Here is a 25,181-nt window from a genome sequence, read left to right as displayed (position 1 = left end):
GATCCAATCTAGCTAGACCAAAATTTCAAACATTTCAAAATCATCAAAATCCTTCAGAATCCATACATTTTTCCCTGGGAAATTGGTGAAAAAGTCTTAAAACATCCTATTTCTCAATCCAACAGGTCCCTGATGCACCAAGTATTGTGTAAATCTGTTCAGATGTTTTTGTGTAATCCTTCTGACAAACAAGCACACAAATAATCTCCTTGGCGGAGGTGATAACAGTGATATCGTTGAAATATTTTATATATCACCTGTCGCAGGGATGGAATAAAAAACAAAAAACACACATGATTTCAGGGGTGAGTGGTTTTCTTTGAGTTTTTTTTTTCATTATAAATTTTACACAGTTGGAACAAAACAAAAAGATACATCAACACACCACAGAGGTCAAAACAGTGTACCACAAAATATACAGTATACAGTACAGCGAGAGAAGTAAAGCACTGAGAATGTCTCATAAAGAATCCTAAATATAAAATAAAAAAAACATGTCTCTTCTCTCAGTGAGCGGGAAATCGTGGGAGAAATGAAAGCTCAGTAGTCGCAAAATGAAGAATCCCCTTTAAAAAAAAAGAAAAACTTGCGTACCACAATATTATTTTTGTATAAAACATTAAAATCAAAAGAAGAATGCTCCACACTAACGTATCTATCTCGCCTGCCATCACAGGTTAGCTAACAGTCAATATGGCAAGATCAGTAGACAGACATTGATTTTAAAAGAAAAGGCCTTTTGGGAGCAGATAGTGGTTTGAGGTGACCTTTTTAGAAAAAGTAAAAAAATCAAGGCCATTGGTTCCAGTGTACAACAAAGTAAAAGGGCACATCAACTCGCTATCAGACCTCTCGGGCCTGTGACCAGTGTAGAGGAGGAACAGAGACGCCAGGATTTCAAACTTAAAACACAGACACACACTCCTGCCGTGACACTCAAGAACTCTTTCATTTGGTAAAAAATAAAAACGGTGAACCACATATTCCAGCAAAGGGCTGTAACCCCATCCCTCCCTCCCCCCTCCCCCCCTCCCCTCCCAGAATGTATTAAACCGTGAAGTGAACGAGTGAACGTATGCCGTTGATTTCTCCAAACAGGTGAATCTGTGACTACTGCACTACCCCCCCCCCCCCCCCCCCCCCCCCCCCCCCCCCCCCCCCCCCGGAGGCTCTGCTGGGCTGTCGTTAGAAAAACAAAACACACACACACAAGCTCAGCAGGCCTCTTATTTGAGCCCCGTCGACCATTTCCACCATAATTCCACCAATTTTACAGCGAAAGTCGAGGATAATTTGATTCTCTGAGCGGAGACGCCGCTCGTGAGAAACGCTTTCATTCGGGGAGGCTGCAAAAGGCTTTGGGAAGAAATTACAGCAATTACGGTGCTAGGGCGGCGGCTTAATAACCACAGATGCTTTCTGAGCTCCACATCGTGCACGGTCAGCATTTGAATCCACAAAAAAAACAAAAAAACAGGAGAGCAAAGTAAAAAAAACAAAGCAAACGAGTGGTGCACTAACATAATGTACAAGCACACTGGAAATGGGAAGAACAAATTTGTACAACCTATTAGCTTTTCTTGTTTCAGTGGCTTTTTTTTAGCTGGATTGGAAAAAACAAGCAATTCTAGAGCGAGGAGTTTCTACTGGAAACTAATTAGGGAGAGTGGGGGGGGGATGCAATTAAAGAAACAGCACTGAAGCAAACGCGGAGCTTCTTTGAGCGGAAATGGTTACAGGCGTGTGTTTAGGGATTAAATGGTTGTGAGCATAAATCGTCACTTGTTACTGGGGTGGATGAAGCAGAGCGACAGCCTGTGATACACCCGGCAGAGAGCAGATCGTTTAAGTGCAGACTCCAAAGCAGAGTAGACGCTCTGTGTTGCAAACAAGCAAACACACACTTCCGATTAAAACACACACACATACACACACGGTGGCTTAATGGCATTTTCTGTTTAATTTTGGGTAGATAAGAACGATTGTGCCGCCGTGTTTGTACTGTTCAGCTCTACTCTGCAGTGGAGTCAAAGATGTGATTGAAGGAGTTAGATGAAAATAATAAAAACAAAAAAGCTATGAAAGTGAAGTCATCCAGTGATTATGAGTCTTGAACCTGTGGTAGCTCAGATGGGTGGAGCTGAAGAAAGTCGATCTTTAAAAAAAAAAAAAGAAAAAGGAATTGGGGTTGTAACTCCACCCAGCAGGTCTACCCCAGGTTATGAAACAAGCATGACTGATGCCAGACCTGCTAAGCCTCCCGATGTCCCCAGAACAAACCCACGTCCAGGCTCCACCTCGTGTCCCCTTGTGTCCCCTCCTCTCAGTACTCCTCTAGTATAGTGAATAAAAAATTGGCCCTGTTGTCTTCATAACAGTTATCCTCCTTCCCTTCATCCCTCTGCCGGTTGTTTTCCTCCACGCAGTTCAACACTGTCAGAGAGAAAAACACAAAAATAACAAGATAATTACCACCAATGTACAAACATTAGTTCTTTATGATAAATAACACTGTATTTATGACTTTCTGGTATTTATCTTGGTAAAAAAAGTGGCTCAAACAAAGTATAGACTTTTTTTGCATTAAGATTTCAGCAGCATCAAGAAAATTACCTTAGATGGATAGATGGATAGATGGATAGATAGATGGATAGATGGATAGATGGATAGATGGATAGATGGATAGATGGATAGATGGATAGAGAGATAGATAGATAGATAGATAGATAGATAGATAGATAGATAGATAGAAGGATGGATGGATGGATTGATGGATAGATAAATAGATAGATAGATGGATAGATGGATAGATGGATAGATAGGTCGATCACTATTTATTTTATTTGACAGTTGAGAGGTGCCAGGGAACGAGAGAGGACAAACGATTTTTGTAAAATGATCTGTATTTGCTCATATGCAGTTATTGAGCTTAATGTTATTTCAGACTGAACTGAATCTGTCTGTGGCTTGGTTTTTCAGTGGACAGCTCCCAGACTAATGTTCTTATTTGGCGTCTCTACAAATAAACATCACTTGATAGAATTTGAAAAGACTTTTTCATCCTCCTGTTGTATCCATTTTAAATATAAAGCCAAAGTGTGTCTGCCGTCTTCTTGCAGTGCTGCAGCATTGCGCAGTTTGCTGTCAGCACTTTCAAACGTCCCATAAAACAAAGCTCTCCTAAAAGGGCTTTCACATGCACGTCAAACATGCCACTACCATAAATTTCAGGATGAAGTGATTTACACTCATGACGGCATTTTCAGACGACTGCGTACAGCTGTCAGCCTCCATCATCGGAGCCGCAGCGACGAGTTTCTGAAAAAAACCACTGTCTTTGAACCACAACTGTTGAAACTCAGTCAGCGTGACTGATGTGTCAGAAGATATTTACTGACTATAAAGCTTGTGTTCAAACTGATCCTGCTGTGAAGGCTTAGTGGGAAAGTTTACGTTTACAAGGACATACTCAGCTGAACGCTCTCCAGATAGATAAGATTTACTCCAGCCAACTAGCCACGTTGACCTTATCCCCTTTAAGATTAAATCCCACTACAGGTTTAACTTCCTCTTTATCTTCTCTGAAAAGAGTCTGCATTTCACAGGTTTGACCACAAACTGCCACTAAATGAATAAAGGACCTAAATGGAAACTTCTTTTATGAGAAATGTAGGAATAAGAAAAACCATGGAACACTACGAATCCAAAGGCCGACATAAGTGAGTTTCAGACACAAACTCTGGAACTCCCATACAGCCCCTCCAGGAAATTTCAGGAAGTCCTCTGGAGTCCCTCGCATGTCTGAAACATCACATTCAAATCTCGGACATGTCTTCAATTAACCTAACATGCATTCTTTTGGACTGCCTCCTTGCTCTGATGAGACAACGCTGACCCCTGCACCACGACGGCCCCACGGTTAAACATTGTGAGACCTCAAGTTCCGGCTCATGACCCACCAGCCCTTAATCTCTTCCCGTGCCCTTTGTCCTGACCTGTTCTGGGGACGGCCTCTTGTTGAGGAGACCGGCCTCTTCATTGGCCTTGTCCGTCTTCATCTCAACTACGATGTCGTTGTTCACTTCTCCACTGGCCCTGCAGAGAGGAAAAAACAATGAGTGTGTTGAACTATATTCTCCTTGTACAACCTGATTGAAGGCTGGTGACCACTGGTCTAAACTCGGCACAGCGTTGTTCACATAAAATAATATTGGTCTGCTTTATCCAACATCCATCTCAAAATGTTGTTTACACTCTACACCCATTGCCTGTAAAAAAAACATTGCTTGGTTTGAAGAAAGATTTTCTTTTGCTTTGTCTTTGAGTTTAAACACAAACTCAATCAAAATCAAAACTGAGATCAAACTGTTTTTCCAGCTATTTATCTGACTACAGAGACAGATGTGAGGACAAACGTCCGAGGCGATGTCTCTTTGAGGATTATTTACTGATAGAGCCTTTCAACTCCACGCCCTGCACCACCCTGGATACTGATCTAAAAACACAAACATTCTAAAACTGGAAACGATTGAGTTTTGTCATGATTAGATTTAGTGGATTCTTCTTCATGCTGATATTTTTCATTATCAGCACTTATCAGAATATGGCTTGTATTTAAAGCACTTTGAGTGGATCACTAGAGGAGAAAAGCTCCACCTAAATACAGTTCATTACTTTCACAATCCCAGACACCATTGCTCCTTTCTGCCCATCTTAACTTCCCCGGCGCTCTGTACTCACACTTCCTTCTTGTCCTTCTTGCTGCAGGGCAACTTGCGCTTCTTGTTCAGGAAGTAGATGAGGGCCACCAGCAGCAGGAGCAGCAGAACACACACCACCACGGTTATCACCACCCCGCTGGAGCCTCCCTGCTGCTTGTCAGCTACAGGGCCGCAAGGGACGCATGGAGGGAGGGGTGGAGGGGAAGATGGTGGGGGTGGAGGGTTGGTGGAATAGTTGAGGGAGGACAGAGGAGGCAATGAGGAGGGGAAGGGAGGGATCGATCGCAGGGGGGGAAGAGTGGGAGGAGGGTGCGTTTGATTTTGAAGGGGGCAGTGGTAGGGAGAGGGGCATCATGGCGGGTGGAGGGAAAAGGGGTGTTTTGATTCGTGGGGTAGAAAAGAGAGAGGGGAAAGGAGGGTAATGATTTCAGGAGAGATGGGGTGACGGGAGGATGGAGAGGAGGAGACGGGTGGGGTCCAGGCGATGGATGGATGGAGGGGTGGGTGGGAGATTGGTTGGAGAGGAAAAGAAGTGGGGAAAGGGGGAGTGGGATGTGGGGTTAGTTTAACTTTTGAATGGACTGACTGAAATGTGATGGGACCCCAGTACAAGGGCCTGTACACTCACAGGTAAAACTAGACAGCTGACCAGAGCCAGAAAACACTGAACATACTCACCCATCCACATATACTTGTATCACTACACTTGTGAGGACATGACTCTCCCCTCAAAACTGATGTTGCTGCATAAACTCTAACTTTTAAAGGCCATTATCCATTAATACAGATTTATACCAGGGCCATTAGGGATACTAAGTGTTTCTGCCTGGATAGAGTCCTTAAAATAATGGTTTGGCATTTGGGGAAATATGCCAAGTTGCTTTCTTAAAAGGGTGTGATAAATTATAATATTAATACATCCGATATAGAATGTGGCTGGAGCCTGGGGATGGTTGGATTATCTTGACAGTCGGGTAACATCTGAAGGTAAAAACTACACCGTCACCTCAAAAGTTCATCCTTTAAACACTATAAATCATTTGTTAAGTAGTGTCACAAGGTTTATGTGATGGAGGAGACTTCCTGGAGTCTCAGCTGGTTGCCTGGCGAACCCGGGGAAATGTCAAATTATTGCTCTAAATTCCTCGACCTCTTTTTTTCTGTCTCTCCTGGTGGTTATTCTAACTTAACCATGACTTAGGTCAATTGAAAAAAAGGCCACAAAAGCTCTGAACTGTGATTGGTGGCTGTGGTAGAAACTTGCCACTGCGCTCTGATGTCTCCTCCTTTACAAAAGATCATCATGTGAAGTTGAGGGAAGATTCTTTGCCTCCACTTTGATAATTTCTTTCATATCAGAACAGCTCAAACACAAGGTTTTGCTTTTGTCGTCCTTTTGGGGCCCATTAACTCTTCACTGAACCCAAATTCCTTTAGCAAATAATTATGGGACAGATCTGATCGATTGGACATATTTAGTTTATACATTTCAGCCTCGTTGTTAAGCATTCAATTAAAGAAAAAGGAAAATTTGGGTCAATTGCAGACCTGATTGTATGTATCTGTATCATAGTATAGGAGACGCCTGTTGAGCTGACGATTTCCTGGACTATAATTTTGTATTATTCAGCCAGGCATTATTTTGGGAATTAATAGTAATTTTAAATTCTAAAATTTCTCTTCTTTTAATTCAGGGGTTTTTAATTGTCTTGTTATTAAAAGGGTAAAATCATTGAAAATATTTGTCAAACTTTAAGTTTTGTTTTCTGACACCAGAACCTTCCTTCTCCCCCTAAAGTCCTAGTTTAGAATCAGTCCTCACAACAGTAATACAAGTTTGCATACAAAAACACATCAGCTCTTGTAGACACAAATTTACTAACCTGTGCTTGTGCGCACACAGACATCAATACACACACGGTGACTTAAAGAGTTGTAGACGTACAGCATATACATGGTTAGCAGTAGGGTTAGCAGTACACACCTGAGGTAAGCACAGGGTTTCCAGAGAGCAGCACTTTGAAAGAAAGAGAGTTTCTCAGTCGCGTAGCAAAGCAAAGCAACAAACACTCGACACACCACGGGGGTAACGCACACAGAAGATAAGGTTAGAACACAATCCTACACACAGCACCCGGACGAGTAGAGAAACGACGAAGAGGGGAGAAGCCAGAAACAGGAGGACAAAGTCGGAAAGAAGACCACGAAGGAGACACAGTGAACGAACAAAGAGAGGAAAGGAAGGAATAGAATAGAATAGAATCCTTTATTGTCCCCTAGGGGCCACAAAAAGTGTAGTAGCATCCACAAGATATAGGACAGACATCATACAAAGGTGACGAGAGAAGAAGAATAACAATATACAATATCCACAGTGTTCGGTAGCAAGAGGGCAAATATACAAGATTACAGTACAGAGGAGGAAAGGTGTGTGTGAGGGTTTGTGTGTGTGTGTTTGTGTGTACTAGTGTGTGTGCGTGTGAGATGGAAAGGCAGGGGCAAGAGGAGATGGGTGGAGGGGGGGTATTGCTAAATTACAGGGTCTGTACAACAAAGATTCCTGAGAAAAGGAGGGAGGAGAGGAGGAGGAGGGAGAAGGCGCTACCTCTGTCGGCTGAGTTGTCAATTGCTGCAAAAAGGAGACAAGAAAAATAAGGAAGGGTTCAGGTTGCAGGTAATGGATCTGCTACAAGAGCAAAAGACAGCGGCAGTGATTTGAAATTCAATACGTTTTTGCATTTAAAGTTATTTTTCAAGTCTTAGTTTAGTCTAGTTCAAAAACAGATTTGTAAAAACAGATTATTGAACCATTCACATTTGAAAGTCACTGGTGTTTATGACTAGAAACCTCCAGTTTAAGCAGAAAGAAAAAATCAGTTACATCGTACGATAATTACTTCCGCCAAAGGAGGTTATGTTTTCATTGCAGTTTGTGTGTCTGTCAGCAGGATCACGCAAAAACGACACAACCAATCTTCTTGAAACTTGGTGGAAGGGTGAGACATGGGCCGAGGAAGAACCCAATCCAGGAATTGGAAGTGTAGATTGTGTGTTATTTTATATTACTCGTAGAAATAGTGCAATCCATAGATTCACTGTATGAATGTGTGTGTGTTTGTGTGTGTGTGTGTGTGTGAGTTGCAAACACACTATACTGCAAAGTGCTGAGTGGTCATCAGGACTAGAGAAGATCAGTTTGATTCAGACCAACATTTCATGGGCTCTTCCTCAACTCAGGCGACATTCTTCAATCTATTTTCCTGGTAATTCATCCAGTAGTTTTTGATTAATGCCACTAAAGAACAGGCAAACAAACGTGGATGAAAACAAAGCCTCCCTGGATGAGGTAATCTGAAATTCCTTTGAAGAAGACGTAGACGCAGCAGCATCATCGCTGCCGGCGCGTCCTGACACTGACCTCGTTTAAGAGATACCGGGAAGGACTTGCTATCAGCTCCGTGCTCGTTGGTGACCTCGCAGGTCACCCCGGCCTTCAGGATCTCGGCTGTGGTTTGCAGGGTCACGGTGCTCACCACCTTGTTTCCTTCCACTGACACAGACTGGCAGGGGCGAGGGGGGGGGGGAGGGAGGAGAGATAGAGAAGATAAGACAAAGAGAAGACATTTATTTTATTTTTGAAGTTCATCCATCACTTCTTAGCAAATGCATTTTAACTTTGTGGCTTCTTTTCCTGTTGCATTTGGCACTCACTCATTCTTTGGTCCCTTTCATTGTGCACACTCACTCTTTGTTCAATTCTTCTTACGTTTTATTCTCATTCACACAAGTTTAGGTAGCTCCATCTTTGATCATACAAAGTGAACATCACGATTTGCTTCTGAAACCATCCAATTTGACAGGATCATTAATTTCTTATCAAATTTTCTTCACTTTAAATGATATAATATTTAAGTTATGAAACAATATTCCCTCTATAAATTTCTTAAAAGCCGCTGAATATGAACTGTATCGCATCAATATGAAATATAAGTATAAAATATTACAGCCCCACAAGCTCTCTCTCTCTCTCTCTCTCTCTCTCTCCTTTTTCCATGCGTTTGAAGTTTGACGTGCCGTTTTTTTTCAAGAAGAAGATCTTAAGATGCTATGAAAAATGAATCATGCCTCAAACTTCACATCTTGACCCAAATGGAAACACCACTGCTAATAGCCCTGTTTGTTTGACACACATTTTCCCCTCCACAGGCTGTACACTACCCTCCAGGAGAGCATCAACGGCTCTTATTGACTAAGTGCTTCTTATAAACTGTACAGGAGGAAAGGGGCATCTTTGTCTCGGCTGGCCTCGCCTTTGTTTTCACACTCGTACCTCCTTTCCTGAGGGCTTCCAGGTGAACTGAGGGGCTGGGTAGCCGTAGGCCGAGCACTTCAGAGACACCATGTCTCCTTCTTTCACCACCTCTCCTGCAGCGGGAGTCTCGATCATCGGCTTTCCTGGGGAGGGAGGGAAACAGCACAGGGGTGAACAATTGGAACGTTTTTTTATAAATAGTGCAGCCAAACCTCTAAATGCATCCATCTCTCACATGCTTCCACCCACTATACAACTTCCTTCCTCTGACTAAAACAATACTCTGCACGCCCTAACACTGTCATTAGACTATGTGAGTGTGATTTAGAAAAGAAAAAGAGAAAACTAAAAGATCTCCACCCGAACCTGACTGACATTCTATTTATTTGTGTCTGAACCCGACACAGTTAAAGTAAGCTGCATCAAGTTTGTGTGACACTGTCCCTGAAACAGATGGTTATTGCTAAAAAACAGTGCAATTCTCTGTGTGTGTGTGTGTGTGTGTGTTACCTTTGACGGTGAGGTTGACACTATACTCCGCTGTCAGTCCTGGCACAGAGGGCACAGCTCCAACACACATGTACTGTCCAGCTTTATCATAGGAAACATCTTGTATTGACAGAGTGCCATCCTGAGAGAGCACATCAGCACCCTGGAGGAACACAAAGATCCAGGATTAAAACCAACTGGACTCCACACTCCTCTTTATCCTCTGTGTGTGTGTGTGTGTGCGTGAATATGAGAGCCAGATCTGCTTTGTGAATATCTAGTTGGTAGGCACGCTGCTATGCTGGGAAAGCAGAGGAAAAACCTCCACACTCCACAATGTGCTGATTACACATCCAAGTCGAGTCCTCCATGATGAGCCTGTCTCTTGCAATTCCCTTGAGAGGAATCTTTCTTTCGAAGAACAAACACCTTCTTTACCCACAAAACCATTTTCATGGCACCCCGTAGACACAACAATAGACAGACAGGTAACAACAACAAGCCTGACACTGCAGGAACACTGTGCACAAAACAGATGGAGGAGCAGGAATGAAAACCCCAAAATACCAACGGTATCAGACTGATTTGTGGTTTTACAGAAACAGAATGTACAGGGTTGCTTCAAATAGACTGAAAGAGTAAATACATCTTCTGCTCCCTGATAAGTTAAAAAAAATAAATTGAGGATATGACATGTTGTGCATAGTTTGTCCCTGAAACGAGACGAGTGGGAGCTTCTTGTTACCATCAACTGCTTCACAGAGAATACGCTAAAATCCAAATAGTTTTTCATACTGGCCGTCGTTCCTCCAGAAAGAACAACTCATAAACAGTTTTAAATGTGTAAAGTCAAAAGAGATGAGGTTACTGTAAAAAAGTTAAAATATAAAAACACATTTCCCCCTTGATGTCTCCCACAGGGGTTTGGATTCACACTTATATACTGACAGGCACCATGTGTGGCTTTTTTTTTTTTTTTTCTCATTCGCAACATTGAGCAAACTCCAGTGTCTCCTCTCCAGTTGCTGCAACTGGATACGATACAATACAGCCAGTGTGGAGGGGCCACAAGTGTCGGTAAAGGGAGCCCTGCTTCAGACCTGCAGGCTCCAGGGCTGAGGAGCAGCTGCGTATACAGTGAAGCTCTGTATCACAGTTTAGAAATGTGGTATTTGACCACTGCAGAAGGGAACTGCAATCGTGGCTGCTACAAAGCTAAACCGTTCTAAAAAATGTTGAAAAAAACAAAGCCCAAGGAAGAATCTGGCAATATGTCGAAGAGGGAAGTTCTGCATAAATACATTTTATTTCTATGAAGGTGACGGGAAAGTGAACTCACCTTTTTCCACTGAACAGTGTGCGCGGCGGAGGCCTTGGTCTTGCACTGCCATTCCACGTTGTCTCCGAGCTTGACGACTTGAGGCTCGACAGGGATCACGTTCACGGGGTCAATGTCTGACGCGGACAAAATGAAAAGCAAATGAGGGACGGGTGCCAGGGACACACAAAACTCATCTATATATATTAAACAGTTAAAGAAGTGCCACTTGAAATGAAACAAGCTTCACATCGTTTAAACGACCATGTAATAAGGTTCTTAGTATGACCATACTAAGCAGAATATTAGATTTTTACAAAGCTAATGTACTTACTCTGGAGTTAAGCCCATTTCGAAGCCTAAGTTAAGCCTCTTCAATGCTATTTCTGGGCTATCGGCACTTAATGTGTGCGATAAGATCAAATTAGGTAGTGTAGTTGGGATAACATTAAAATAGCAGATCAACTGTGAAAAATTGAATTGGATATCGGTCGGCTGAAAGGATTCCATTAAAGCTCATTCTCCTCTAACCCTTTTAATTCTATGACTTACTGATGGAAAAGAACGGCTTCACTGCGGCGGCTAAACCTCACAAACAGGAGGTAAACAGTTTATCTGTTTGTTCAGATAGTAGCTCTGTGTGTGTGTGTGTGTGTGTGTGTGTGTTTGTGTGTGTGTCTTTGGCTCACTCACAGTGGACATTGAGGTTGATTGTTCCACTCAGGTCAGCATCCATGTTGTCGAAATCTATGGCTGAGCACTTGTACAAACCGGAGTCTGTGCGCTTGACGGATTTCAGCATCAGGAGTCCGGCCTGACCGCTGATGACCTCTCCCTGCATGTGGACGCACAGGTATTATAGTAGGAAGCGTGATGGATAAAGACCAATGAGCGTAAACAAAGATGGACGACATGACAGCCCCCAAAAGTGAAGCCAAAACATCTGCTGGCTGTAGTTTGGATAATAAACCCTGGGCTATCTTTGTCAGCAGACGGATCAAAACAAATTAAAACAAATCTAAATAATTGTCAACCAGGATTCACACCAGGATCACAACCGGGCCGACTCCGAATTAAGTCACCAGCACAAGATGGTGGCACCCATATATTTTGGCTTCATTCTTGCCCAGTGGGAAGGGGTAACGACATGTCGTCCATCTTTATTCGACAGTCTATTGTAAAGACTGAGTGAGGGTAGGAAATATTTATAAAAAGTTGTAATACATGGCAGTATTTCTATATTATGTTTCTCTCCTGTGTGAAAACTCTGTGCACATGAAATACACACGTACGTCTTTGGTGAAGTCGAACTCGGGCTGAGGGTTTCCGTCAGTCTCACACTTCATGGTGACCGTGTCGCCCTCTTTGACTGCATCGGCGTTGACGAGGGAAAAGGTCGCTGTCTCCGATGGATCTAGACGGACAAGAACAGACATAGAACAGGTGGAAATTCCTCCTTTGGATACATTTACACTGTTATACTGCAAATCATCAATCACAGACGGCCGATGCATTCCTGAAGGGATGTTTTACTTTCCCAGCACCCCCCCTTTCTTTAGCTCATCTTTCTTCTTTAGCTCACAATCAAATTCCACAGTGGCTGCTTTAAACGGCATTGTTCAGCAAAATGAGAGATATGCACCCACTGATTTAAAACCTGAAAGCAAACACAGAAGATCATCTATCAGTTTTTCAAGGGCTGCAACTACATATTGTTTCATTATTTATCAGACGGATAATCCTCAAATCATTTTCTTACCTGATCTATCGTTCTGTCTGTTTTGCTTGAAACAATGGCTCAAAGAAAGACTCAAGCTTAATTTTTGGGGATCCCCCATGCTACCAGGCGAGCAGCAGGGACTTATTCATAATAACTAATTCACCACAAAACCCTTTACGGAGGAATAGCCCAGGCCCATTGAAGACCCTGCTTGAAGAGCCCCATCACACATTAACCTCCCCAACAAGTCTGCTGTCGCCCCGTTGCTCTCCACTCACAGTTGAGGTTGATGGAGATGGTGTCGGACTTCTTCTGTTTGATCTGGTCCCCTGGCATGCTGAACTCCACGGTGCACTGGAACACGGCGTCCTTGTCGGCCTTGGTGGGCTGCATGTACAAGGTGCTCTTCATGGTGTAGAGACCTGAGGCCTCCTTCACCACCGAGGGGACCATGAAGGTCTCTGACAAAGAGAGGGGACCACATCAAATGATCAAGTAATCAGTCGAATGGGGAAAAAATGGATTGGTTCCATTCCACTGTACAGAATATGAGGTGTGTCCAAAAAAAACTCACTAATCACTATATAGTGATCTATATACTGAGTTGGACATTTTATAGAGCAGTCCCATTGTTTGAAATGTACAACATAATCCCACGACAATTAATGACAAAGTCCCTATACTGGGAAGGAGGAGTCAGTGGCTGAGTAGGGGATTTTGGACACAGTTTTTTGTTCATTAGCCAGAGAACACTTACTCTCTTTCCTGTCCTTGTGTTCGGCTAGGGGCTGGCCATCTTTGAACCAGATGATTCTCGGCTGGGGGTGCCCATTCATCGTCACACATGCGCTAATCTGATGCGACGGAGACAAAATGCGGAGAAAACAACAAGATAAGTGGCAGAAAATGTTTATCGTCAGTCTTTATACAAACTCAGTGACCAGGGAAACAAACAGAAACCACCCACACACCTCAGAGCTGGTGGTCTCTCCCACGGAAATGGCCTGACGCGACGGCCTCGTGAGCACCGGCTTCTCGGGAGCCCCTGAGACAGAAAACGGGAGGGCCAAGTTGGTTATTACTTACGAGGAGGAGAAGCTTTAATCGTTAACCCTGAGAAACACACACACACACACACACACACACACACACACACACACACACACACACACACACACACACACACACACACACACACACACACACACACACACACACACACACACACACACACACACACACACACACACACACACACACACACACACACACACACACACACACACACACACACACACACACACACACACACACACACAACCACACGCTGAACTTCCATATATGCAGCGCAACCCACATGCCTGCCGACCTTGTTAATTAAGTCGAGCAGTAAATATCCTGCCACACATTATTCCACTGTGACCTGGTTCACATGAGCTGATAAGGGTCAGATCACAAAAACACTCCCTCCCCCCCCCCCCCCCCCCATCGCATGCACACGGGTTCCCTCTCATTTCTCTGCTTTATTCCCTCGCTCACTTCTCCACATGCAAGGTCATCTTATCACTGCCTGCAGCTGTCGACTTCTTGTAAAAATAAACAGTAGATGGGTATTTCTCTCTCTGTCGCACTCAATCAGTTCTGTTTCTTCTTAGGCTGCGGACATAACCGCAGCTTAAAACCATTTCCTCTTCACACACCAGACACATGTAAGCATCGAGACGCACAGTGAGGAAACGGTAACGTTGAAATGTAGGTTTCTTCACCCTGACACTGAGCATGACAAAAAAATATGTCAGTCTATAAATAAGTTGTTTGAGAATTGTGAACATTCGGAGAGTTGCGGCAGGAGAGAGCAGGCGGAGAAGTGGAAGCAGGATTGGTTTTATTCTGTTGAAGTGTGCTTCGGCTCGGTAGACATACTGTTTCAGTCTGTACTGTAAAGCCTCCAGAGAGAGAGAGAGAGAGAGAGAAACCAGGCTATCACTGCTATAGCTCAACGCCCTCAGGGTCCTCATAACTCAGTCCTATTAAGTGAAGGCAGCACAGGCACACTATAATTCATCCCCCAAAGAGTCAAGTGTTCAAATGTGCACAGAGAAAAAATTGCTGGTCAGTGAGACAGCCTGTTTGTTTTTTACAACTTTGGGCATAAAGTGCATCTAAATAAAAGGCCCCTTGTCAGACAGCTCTTTACTGAGGTATTGTTAAACACTCACATTCAACAGCGTATTTTTACAAGGTTGCTTTAAACTCCAGCTTCCTCTGAATGGATGAATGGTTAACTTGTAAGCTCATCACCGAAGCGACGGTTGTTTCGCCATTCGAACGGTGCAATTCCCCCCCCCCACCCACCATTTAGTGTGATTGATCCGTCCAATCCAAAATGCAAATGACTCCTATTCATCTCGGTGCGGTTACTAAATGCAAAGAAGTATGATTGATGCCAGTTAAGGGATTGCAGTGGGAGGTGCAAGGACACGGTGCGGCTGCACCAGGGTCAGCCCTCGGAGCCCGGGTGATAAATCTGGACAGTTATTAAGGTGAGATATATGAGACATGACAGGTGGGATTGAACTATTCATCAATTGTGTCAGAAGTGATTAGATTGTGGTTAATTGACCTCCGGGGAACTTATCAAAGGAAAGTGGTAACGCCCCCCCCCCCCCCCCCATTGGAAAAAGCTCCACAGAGTAAAACAAATGATTAAAAATAAGTATCTCCAGATTTCGACGATTGAGACAGATCACACTTATTGATAGTATATTTCCATATGGAGGTTTTGCATGGCGTTAGATTGAGTAGGTGTGAAATGCACTAAGCTAAATAAATGACACGCATTAGGGCAGATTAAGCCGCTTTTAAATCGAAGTATGCATGAACTCACGCGCAGATCTGATTAAAGCATTAAACCTGGTGACGGTGACAAGTTACTCCACACATCAACAAGTGTGTGGGAAAGTGTGTGTGTGTGCACTGGCCGACTCACAGAAGACTTTCAGCATAGTGGAGGCATCTGCGACCCCGGAAGGGCCGGCCATGACCTGGCAGTAGAAGAGGAGCTCGTCGGAGGGCTGGGCGGAGGTGATGGTCAAGCTGAAGTCCTCTCCCATGCTGATGCGGCCTGTGAGGGGGGTGCCCTCGTCAATTTTGGCGTCGCCACCCTGGGGACGGAAAGCCACGCGCTTCCTGGCTCCCTGGTCGTCCTGAACGGGCAGACGGAGGTTAAAAGGTGCAGGAAGAGGGAAATGAGGAAGTTGAAGATTAATCATTTTGGTGGGGGAAAAAGACAGTGAAACTGAAATAAGTGATTAAAAATACCATTTTCAAAAGTGCCTTCCATTTTTCTTCACTCGGATAAGAATTTATTTTATCTAAAATGAATACTCAGACGTTACTTACCATGTACCAATCGACGATAGTGTTGGCTGATGCCGGTGCGCCGGTGAACGTGCAGGGCAGTTTGACAGTTTCTCCTTTCAGCACCTCCATCTTAGGAGTAACGTTCACGGTCAAAGCCGCACAGCAAACTGGAGAGAAACACAGAGAATAAATGGGATTAAGAACCAGAGGGATTTGTCAAAAAATCAGATTCTAGAAAAATATATATACAATTTAAAATTTGTAGTCAGGTCACTTTTCAAATCCTCAATCACGCACTTCTTCTTTCCTCCATTCAGTCAGGTGAAAGCTTTCGACAAAATGCAGGAATAGCAGGTTGTGTTGGATTAAGGAAATTAAAAACCTGTGGCTAAGTACCATCCGGTGCTTGGATATAATTTGCAGTGGCAGCACAAGATAAAGAACCTAACTGAATCCCTGCTTCATTTCGAAACCTTATGACTTCCAGTAACATCTTCGAGTCGACTTTTATTAGACAAGTCCAGCACGACACACACGGGGATGTTCAATTTCATGATGTCGGGCTGGAAATGAGGAGACACAGAGACGGGAAGGGAAAGACAAATAATGAAGTCACAATGTCTACAACCTGTCTCCACTGAACGCCAGCGTGCATGTTTAACCCTCAGGGCGTCGGGGCGTTCAAACACTGTTACGAGAAGCGGGAACAGCCGCGCGGTGACCATGAGGGACTTTATCAGCACCGGAGCACGCCTTTCCCTGCAGCGCCTCGGGCAGGCTGCACTCCTCACTTGTCGTGTGCACACATCACACACACTAGCAGCAAGAGGCTGGGGTCTGTGATTACCCCACGCTTTTAGGCAGAGTGCTGTAAACACATGTACACACACACACACACACACACACACTTACACAGTAGTAATACAGTAGACATGCTGTGAGGCTCCGGAGATGACAACTGCAGGGCGATGCCAGAGGGACTGACCACACAAACACACACACACAGGTTTTTAATTGAACCTTGCCCTTGACACAGAAACACACAAATCCTCCACAGGAAAATTAATATTATCTTTACTGGAAAATGTGCATAATCCCAAAGTATAAAAAAACGCTTGAATTCAATCAGATTGGATTGACGGCAATTACAACAATACCAATGTCAACAGAAAGTCGAGGCAAAGGAGTAAAGCTGCACTGAAGCCTCCACAAGTTCCAGTCCTGCAGCCTTTTGTTGAGTAGAGTCAGAAGAGAGCAACATACACAACCTCCATGTTGTGCTACTGTCAAAGCATTTCTTTAAAGTGCTGAGTGAAGTATTTTTTAAGACGTGTTTGCCAAACAATGTCTTTTTTCGAACAAATAAGTGACATTTAGATCAATGACGAGTGGATTCTGCTGCAGGAGACGTGTCAGGAGATCCTACAGACGTTTCACAAGTTTTTTTTGTCAGTGCTTGAGGTGAATATTTGTGATGGCTGTGAATCCAAAAAGACTCCAGCAGGTTACAACCACCCTTCACCCATGAAGAGATCCTGAGGGAAGCTAAAAGGCCGTCGTGATTGGCACTGTCAGTGTTCTCCATTGAATAGAGACATTAGGATTCACACGGTGGCCTGGATCTCAATGGGAGAGAAGACAGCAAGACCAGAGGATGAGTTCAAACTGGTTTCTGTGGTTAGAAGAGTTTTTCTCCAAACTCTCTGAACGACTTGCTATCGAAAGAAACAAGGAGGCGAGTAGGTTACTGCATTATGAGGGGAGGAGCGGGGAGATAGAAGGGAAGTGAGGGGGGAGGATGGAGAACTGGATGAAAGGACGCAGCTCCCTTTCTGCTAATGAAATCACTGTAGCACATACGGTGTCATAAATCGTGTAACGTACAGTAATGTATGAAAACAAGGGAGTTCACTGTTGTGAGTGTGAGGCTCTGATATATGGAGACGAAGGACAACAGCAGAGGAAGCACGACGTTGTTTAAGGTTAAACTGACGGATCATTTCAACTAAATCAAGTCATCAACGTGGAAGACATCAATCATCGTCTGTCCACCTCGATAAAGACACATGCCTGCCCATGATGTGCTTTAAAGAAATAATGAACGAAGGAGTGGAGCCATATTCAGAAGTTTATCAGAGAAAACACCATAAAAATATGGATTAATCCAGAGTAAATAAGTGAAACTTGGAGTAAACAGCCAAAATACTTCTATACAGAAGTCAAATATCCAATATCCTTAAAAATCCAGAGATTTACCCTCAAATTAATATTCATACTATCCCGATCGGATCCAAGTTTGCTAAAGAACGAGCTGCAGCTCCGTATCCTGTATGGTAACATAAATTAATCATCTATTTCTGGACAAACAAAATCTACACGTGAATAATTTATTTTCTTGCGAGAAACTGCCGAGAGCATGAGGAGGCCCCGACTTCTGGGAATCCCAGTTCGCTTGACAGGCTGTTTTTTAATAACAGGGGCGGGAGAGATGAAAGTGCGTTTGCTCAAGATGTCTAAAGCGAGATGAGAGGAGCTGAGGGACGGCAACCTTGTTATCACCCTGCTGACGGAGAGAGGGAGCAGAGGATGAAGAGGGAGAGAGAGAGAGAGAGAGAGAGAGAGAGAGAGAGAGAGAGAGAGAGAGAGAGAGGGAGTCGAGAGGAGGTAATAGGAAGGGATGTCAAAAACACAAACTGCGGTTGCTTCGTTTAGCGTGTGTGTGTGTTTGTGTGTTTGTGTGTTAGCCAGAGACATTCCTTCAGGGACAGATGCGGTGATTCACCACGACCCACGAACCACATGGAGGTCAGGGGTCAGTCAAGCGTTGACATTTCATAAAAGATCCCATGTCTCTGTCTGCTCTTTAATTCGTTCACTTCCTCTTCATCCACTGTTTCCACTTCCCTCGACTCTTTTTTTATGCTGCCTCTCTATAGTCTCTCTCTCTTTTTTTTTTTTTGGTGCTATCTCCATCCCTTCCCAGCACCGCATCCCGCCCTGATCAAATATTATGTCCTTCCTGCTCAGAAGCTCCGGAGAGAACCAACATTAGTTTTTTACAAACCGAGTCTCATGTTCTTGAGTTTGTGAGAGGGATGTGGCCCAAGAGAAAAAAAAATCCTCCTCTGTTTCTGCGCCAACACAAACAGCGAAGCCAGACGAGCAAACGCACAAGAATGTGTGAGTAAACCGGGCGCTGTGCTTTTAGGCAGCTCTCAGGATTTAAGGGTCCCGCTAAGTGGTGCATGGGAAAAATACACACCCACAAACACACATACCACATTAAATCAAGTGACTCGCTGGCACATGCAGAGCCCGACTCTTAACCTGATTACTTGAGTTATTTGGGCTTTTGAAAAAACACACAAAAACTCACATATCTTCAGAGTAAACTGGTTGTGGTGGGATCTCATCAGAGGAGCTAATACATGAGTGGTTATTATGGCCGTGTTAATAGTCTCAGGAAACTTTATTTTTTTTCAAACTTGTGTATCAGTGCAGTTTTTGATGAGCCAAACTTTCTACAATAAATTAAATCAAGTAGCTGCTGCTCCCACTTTTGTCTTTTAAATCACCCCATTATATACTCATATACTTTATTAATGGTGCATGAAAACAAGTCACAAAAGGAGAGAGACATAAAAGAGCATGTGTTGGGGGGGTGGGGGGGGGGGGGGGCGGGGGATATTGTTCTTTGGGGATTTCAAAATGAATAAAAAAAAAGTGGCTTTCACACTCGCCTGAGCAAAAGTGTCAGGAAGACGAGGACACGCCTCCAAGTCTCAGTTGAGTTAAGTGCTAATTAGCGAATGAGCATGCTAACGCGCTGAAACGGTCAGGCTCACTGTAACACTAGAGCGGCTAGAGACTCTGGCTGAGTCCGAAATCACTCTCTATACTTTAAAGTCCACTATAAGGTGAGTTTGTAATGAATGTGACCTACATAGTTCACCCTTGTTCTTAGTGTGTTAGGCATAAGTATGACTGTGCCGGGATCGTGGTCCCTTTAAATATCCTATGTGCGTGATGACGTTGAGCCCAATGCTTGCTGGGTAACGGGACAGCGCCATTTTGTTTCAGTGTTTTGATATGTAAAAAATAAACGGGACACAGACTTGTGTGCCCAGCTTGAGGAATTGCCTTTTTGTGTTTAAATGCAATTTCCACAAGTTTGCCATTTTGTAGAGCCGACCAAATGTTTACTAATAGTATTCCTACCCACAATGCATCCTGAATGGTTGCTAGCTGAGCAATATACAGCATCACCCGTCATGCTCGCACTGAATGAAAGAAGAACAGCCGAGAGACGTGATTTGTGACCTCGCTGACTGTGCACGTTGACTCCACATACATCAGGATCAGGTGAAGCATGTGTGGAGCGACACGGACCCTCATAGTCGTATGAATGGAATCGTGGGCATGTGCATGTGACTGGAGCGAGAGAATGCAACCCTCCCTTGAACTGGGAGTGGGGGGGGAATGAGGGAGCCTTGGTCTTGTCACATGAAAAAACTGAAATGTGAATAAACTCAGTGCAGCTGATGAAGCCATTTTTATTCATGTGTCAGGTCAACAAGTGCTTCATCCACTGTCTGGGAACTTTTTAGCTGTGTCAAAACTTTCTGCGTGTTTTGACATAATGGAATATAAATAAAACTGCTGAACATTTCCTTAGACATGAATCTTTTATGAGGTAGTGATAGTCACAGGCGTATCAGTCATGATGGTCTGATGATGTGTGAATGGTTTTGTTGTCTGTTCTTCAGACCTGGTATCTAACTGGCACTTCGTTATTCAGTCTTCTAACTGGTGTCAAGAGGAGGTTAAGGCAATGATAGACTGAAATACATCTTTTTCTCTTTGCTTTGCGCCTCCTCTTCCTCCTCCTACCCATCCCTCATTGGATTTTTCTGCCTGTCTCGTCTCTCCTCTCCTCTCCTCTCCTCTCTCATCCCTTTTCTGTCTTTCCATCTTCTCCGTGTCCTTCACAAAATGTTTTGGACCCGAGTGATCAATCAGGCCGCTGCTCTTTGTTTTACACACACGGCAGCTGGACGGACAGAGACAGGCAATTAAAACATAATTAGGGAGTTCTTCTGTCCAATCCGAGCCCAGAGCAGGGAGTGTGTGTTTGTGCAGTTAGAGGCACAGTCTGTTAGCTTTCAGTGTGTGCACGTGTGTGTGTGTGTGTGCGTGTGTGTCTGTGTGTGTGTGACAGACAGACAAAGAAAGAGAGTGGTGGGGGGGCAGCTACATGGGGGTCTCGTTAGCTGACGCAGGCCGGCTAATCGGATTTAGCCAAAGAGAGGGAAAGTGTGTGTGAGGTGGAGTGTGATGGGTGCGTGACTGGCAAAGACAGATGGGAACGAGACGGTCAGACTGTGACCTGTATAAACACACACACATAGATACACACACACACACATACACACACACACATACAGTATATCTATAATGCATGTGATATTTATGAGAGAGTGAACCACCCCACAAAGCCACAGTTAAGTACAGTGTGCGAAAAAAATAAGAGGGAAAAGATCCAAGTGCAGTCAAAGCAGCGTGGCGGAGGGAGACACCCACATCTACTGAAAAGTTAATGTGAAACCATCTTTAATACTCTCTGTGTGCCTCTGCTCTGGCCGCTTTCTTTGAGTCCTCTCTCCCTGCTTGTCTTTCTCCTTCACACACACACACACACACTCACACAAAAGACACACACACAAGCAGGTGCCACTCATTATGAAAGGAACCAGCTGGATCCTCTGACGTCTCTCTCTCTTTCCTGTCCTCTTCTCCTTCCCTCTGTTGTTCTCCGCTCACCTACTGCCGTATTCTGGACATCAAACCCAGAGCCCCCCCCCCCCCCCTCTCTCTCTTTCTCCCTCCCTCTTTTTATTCCCCATTCTCAAAGAGCATCTTTAAATACCCGGCGATGAAACCAGCTCGTCTGTACACGTGTGGTTGAAAGGCAGAAAAAAAAAGATGGTGGGAGAAAGGCACAAAGAAATCCACAAACTGGGAGGAAGAGGAAGAAGGGAGAACAAAAGATGATGTGTTGATGTGCACGTCCCACTAGAGTTTCTTTATGAAGCCACCATGGGCCCCTGATCCCTGCTACCTGCATGTCTCCCTGCTAACCCAAACAGTGTTAGATTACAGTCAGGAAAGAGTCAAAGACACAGAGCACAAGGATCCGCCCCAGCGCCAAGACTGTGACGAGGAGCGCACGGATGACTTGCTCCAAGAAGCGGGTGAAGCTGAAAGAGAAGTGCAATGTGGTACCTGCTGGATGAGGATTGCCATTGTGAGTCTGTGTGTGTGTGTGTGTACCTGTATATGTGTGTGTGGTCCAAACACATCCCTGGCCTCTAACAGGATTAGTGTGTTTGACTGTTGGCAAAGCAAACAGTGTCCTGCGGCAGAAGACACAGCCTCAATGTCACGAGGACTGCGGTCATTTTAAAAACATCACGGAAAAATAACTTCCACTTTTCATTCATCACTTTCCACTGACCACAGCTTTTTATAAAATGTTAAATATTATTTCTCAATGTCCTTTTGGTGGTTTCTTCATTTTTATTTTACAATGACAGCATCTGACGCTGCATTTATCCTCGAATTAGAATTTAATGTAGACATTCCACTCATCTTCTGCTTTTCAGTAATAGTGAATCCTCTGCTCAAAGCCATTTTCACTTTCTACCACAAGGGGAACGCATGAATCTAAAGAGTGGACAAAATCCTGACGCAGTATTAAAGTATGTCACTGTATTCGTATCAATAGATGATTCAACTCCAGCAACAGAGGTGTCTATAGTTCATGTACAGCTGTGGCTTCACTCCCACCACATGATGTAATGACTTCTCGTAATCCTGAGCCAGGGGGTCTGTGCACATGTGAGTACAGTTGTGGCAGCGAGGCGTGGCCGAGTGCCCTCAGCCCCCTCACACTGATTATGAACCCGCCAATGTTTCAGACTGTGTCTGACTCAAATCTCTGATTTACATTTACAGGTCATCCAGTGCTCACATTAGTCTGCCTGCACATTTTGAGAAACTGACCAACTTGTTGCGTCTATTAAAATTACCCAGGGGGCCCAGATGTAGGGTGCAGAAACAAACACAAAAAACTGCTGCTCAGAAAAAAGGTGTTTGTTGTGTTAAAATTATGATTTTGTTTTCGTGAAAATCTCAGACATAATAAAGTCAGTCTGTAAGATTCTGGTATGGCAAGAGGATGTGTCATCTGTTACAACTCACTCGTTTGAAAATATGTGTGTGTGTGTGTGTGTGTGTGTGTGTGTGTGTGTGTGTGTGTGTGTGTGTGTTTGTGTGTGTGTGTGTCCTGGGGTGTGAGGGGGTGGCCAGTGGCGGGCTAGGTCATACCACCAGTGTCAGGGTGGGTCCATGTAAGGCCTGAAGTCCGTCAGTGCCTGACTGATGAGACAAGAACAGGTGCAGTGCGGAAAAGAGCAGCTGCTGCAACTCACTCACACTCACATACGCCAATAACGATTGCCACTTAGAGAGGGCAAGGGAGAGAGTGAGACAGACACACACAACGACAGAGATGACAGACAAGGCCACGGAGAGGAAGTTTCCCAACCGAGCAGAACAACCAAACAGTTGTAGAAGTAGAACCAGTGGCAACCAGGGAGACACACAACTTAAGACACAAAGGAAAAAACAGGAAGACACTCACTGTCTCGATGGAAACTTCAACTTATGTTAAAACAATCGTAAGAGCCCTGAATAGCAGAATAACTTCTGCAAAGTCCGTCAGTGCCAAGTGTCTAAGATTTGACCTTTTTGAGGAAGGCACGATATGGATTAGAAACCACTGTGATGTACTACTATTGTCATAAAGTTGTTTTTCATATAGAGAAGTGTCCAGAAGGAGAAGACGTGTACTAAAATAAGGAAAAGAAAGAAAAAGGAAATGCAAATCTCATCTTACAATTGGTTTAAAACGTTATTTAATAATAAAAACTGTCCTGTTTAAAAGACCATAAACTGCTACATTACTATGTCTGATGCTGTATCATACATGAAGAGCTTCTGTACATATACATTTCATTAATACAACTATTAATTCAATATATTCTGAGAAATACAACAGATACTAATTACCATTGCTGATTCAGTTATGACTCATTCTTCACAAAATGTCCAAACAGTGTGAATATTCACAGGAAGATTCCTAGTTGACCTTCCCACACACACAAGCGTGGCTGTGCCTGAACACTGGCCGCTGTTTGCTCTGTGTATGGCCCTTTTGTATTTGCTATAGTGACATGTTTGTCTTATGTTCCATGACAAGGGGTGTAAAGTATTTCAAGTGCCTTCCTATTGGCGTCACGCGAGTCCCCGATGAACCGTTCCCCAGACGACTTCCTGTACGTTTGTTTTATTTTACATTTCTATTAATTTATCTTTATTCAATGTAATGCTACTTCAGGGTGGGGGGGGGGGAATCAGTCTGTTAATGCATCTCCACCAGTGTTGAGATAAAATAAACTTTAAAGAAGAGTTTTCACCAATTCTTAATCAACAAACTGGTAAAGAAGGTCACAAGAAACCCTTGAAAAGTTTTTCTTTTACCGAGTATTAGGCCGATATCGAGGGCAAAATCTCTCTAAAATACCAATCACAGCGATGAAAGACTCGCGGAAGATGCCTGTAAATCATCAACGACTTTTCAGGCTCAAAGCAAAAGCTTCTGCAGCTTTAATTTCAAGTCAAAAGCCGAGCTCTAGATGGTATCTGGGCCTCTGATTGGAGTCAAACACAATAACGTCTGAGGTGATCATATTTCATTGTTTGGTGAAACGTGGCGCCTGTGCTGTGTTAAATGCCGGGTGTGCTTTATGATGATTCAGTGCGATATCTGTAAGAGAGGCAGTGTGTGTGTGTGTGTGGGGGGGGCTTTGATTAGGGGTAGAGATAGGCCCGATCCCGGATGTGCAGATACCACATGCGAAGCTCCTGCACCACAATTACGGGATATGGAGAGGCCTGTCTATCTTCACGTCTGGGCCTGTACGGATGTACCACCTGAGTGGAGGTAGAATAAACACCTGGAACCCTGCGGCATCACTCACACACACACACACACACACACACACACACACACACACACACACACACACACACACACACACACACACGTTCAGGTTGCAACTGGCTGTAGAAGTCATCTGAGACTGAGCAGAGCAGACTATTTAACCACTTTGTTTATTTATGGCCACTAAAACCACC

At 44.0% G+C, this 25,181-nt stretch overlaps 1 protein-coding gene across 1 annotated transcript in view; it reads right to left on the bottom strand.

Moving 5' to 3' along the window:
* Nucleotides 1-1,157: 1,157 nt before the first annotated feature.
* The window catches only part of bcam (basal cell adhesion molecule (Lutheran blood group)), a 49,496-nt gene continuing 25,472 nt past the window's right edge, over nt 1,158-25,181 (bottom strand). Inside the window, exons 2-16 of the mRNA XM_053433085.1 lie at nt 15,963-16,090; nt 15,550-15,766; nt 13,532-13,605; nt 13,318-13,414; nt 12,839-13,021; nt 12,133-12,254; nt 11,534-11,675; nt 10,862-10,977; nt 9,544-9,685; nt 9,052-9,176; nt 8,140-8,281; nt 7,327-7,350; nt 4,741-4,882; nt 3,996-4,095; nt 1,158-2,433 (exon numbers count right to left, since the gene is read on the bottom strand). Coding sequence (XP_053289060.1) covers nt 2,428-2,433; nt 3,996-4,095; nt 4,741-4,882; nt 7,327-7,350; nt 8,140-8,281; nt 9,052-9,176; nt 9,544-9,685; nt 10,862-10,977; nt 11,534-11,675; nt 12,133-12,254; nt 12,839-13,021; nt 13,318-13,414; nt 13,532-13,605; nt 15,550-15,766; nt 15,963-16,090 — 1,760 coding nt within the window. The 3' untranslated portion in view covers nt 1,158-2,427. The remainder of the gene's footprint in view (nt 2,434-3,995; nt 4,096-4,740; nt 4,883-7,326; nt 7,351-8,139; nt 8,282-9,051; nt 9,177-9,543; nt 9,686-10,861; nt 10,978-11,533; nt 11,676-12,132; nt 12,255-12,838; nt 13,022-13,317; nt 13,415-13,531; nt 13,606-15,549; nt 15,767-15,962; nt 16,091-25,181) is intronic.

This window comes from Pleuronectes platessa, chromosome 10 (assembly GCF_947347685.1).
Source record: "Pleuronectes platessa chromosome 10, fPlePla1.1, whole genome shotgun sequence".
NCBI lineage: Eukaryota > Metazoa > Chordata > Actinopteri > Pleuronectiformes > Pleuronectidae > Pleuronectes > Pleuronectes platessa.
Note: the sequence above shows the minus strand (reverse complement) of the source record. Positions and strands in the feature narration are given on the sequence as shown.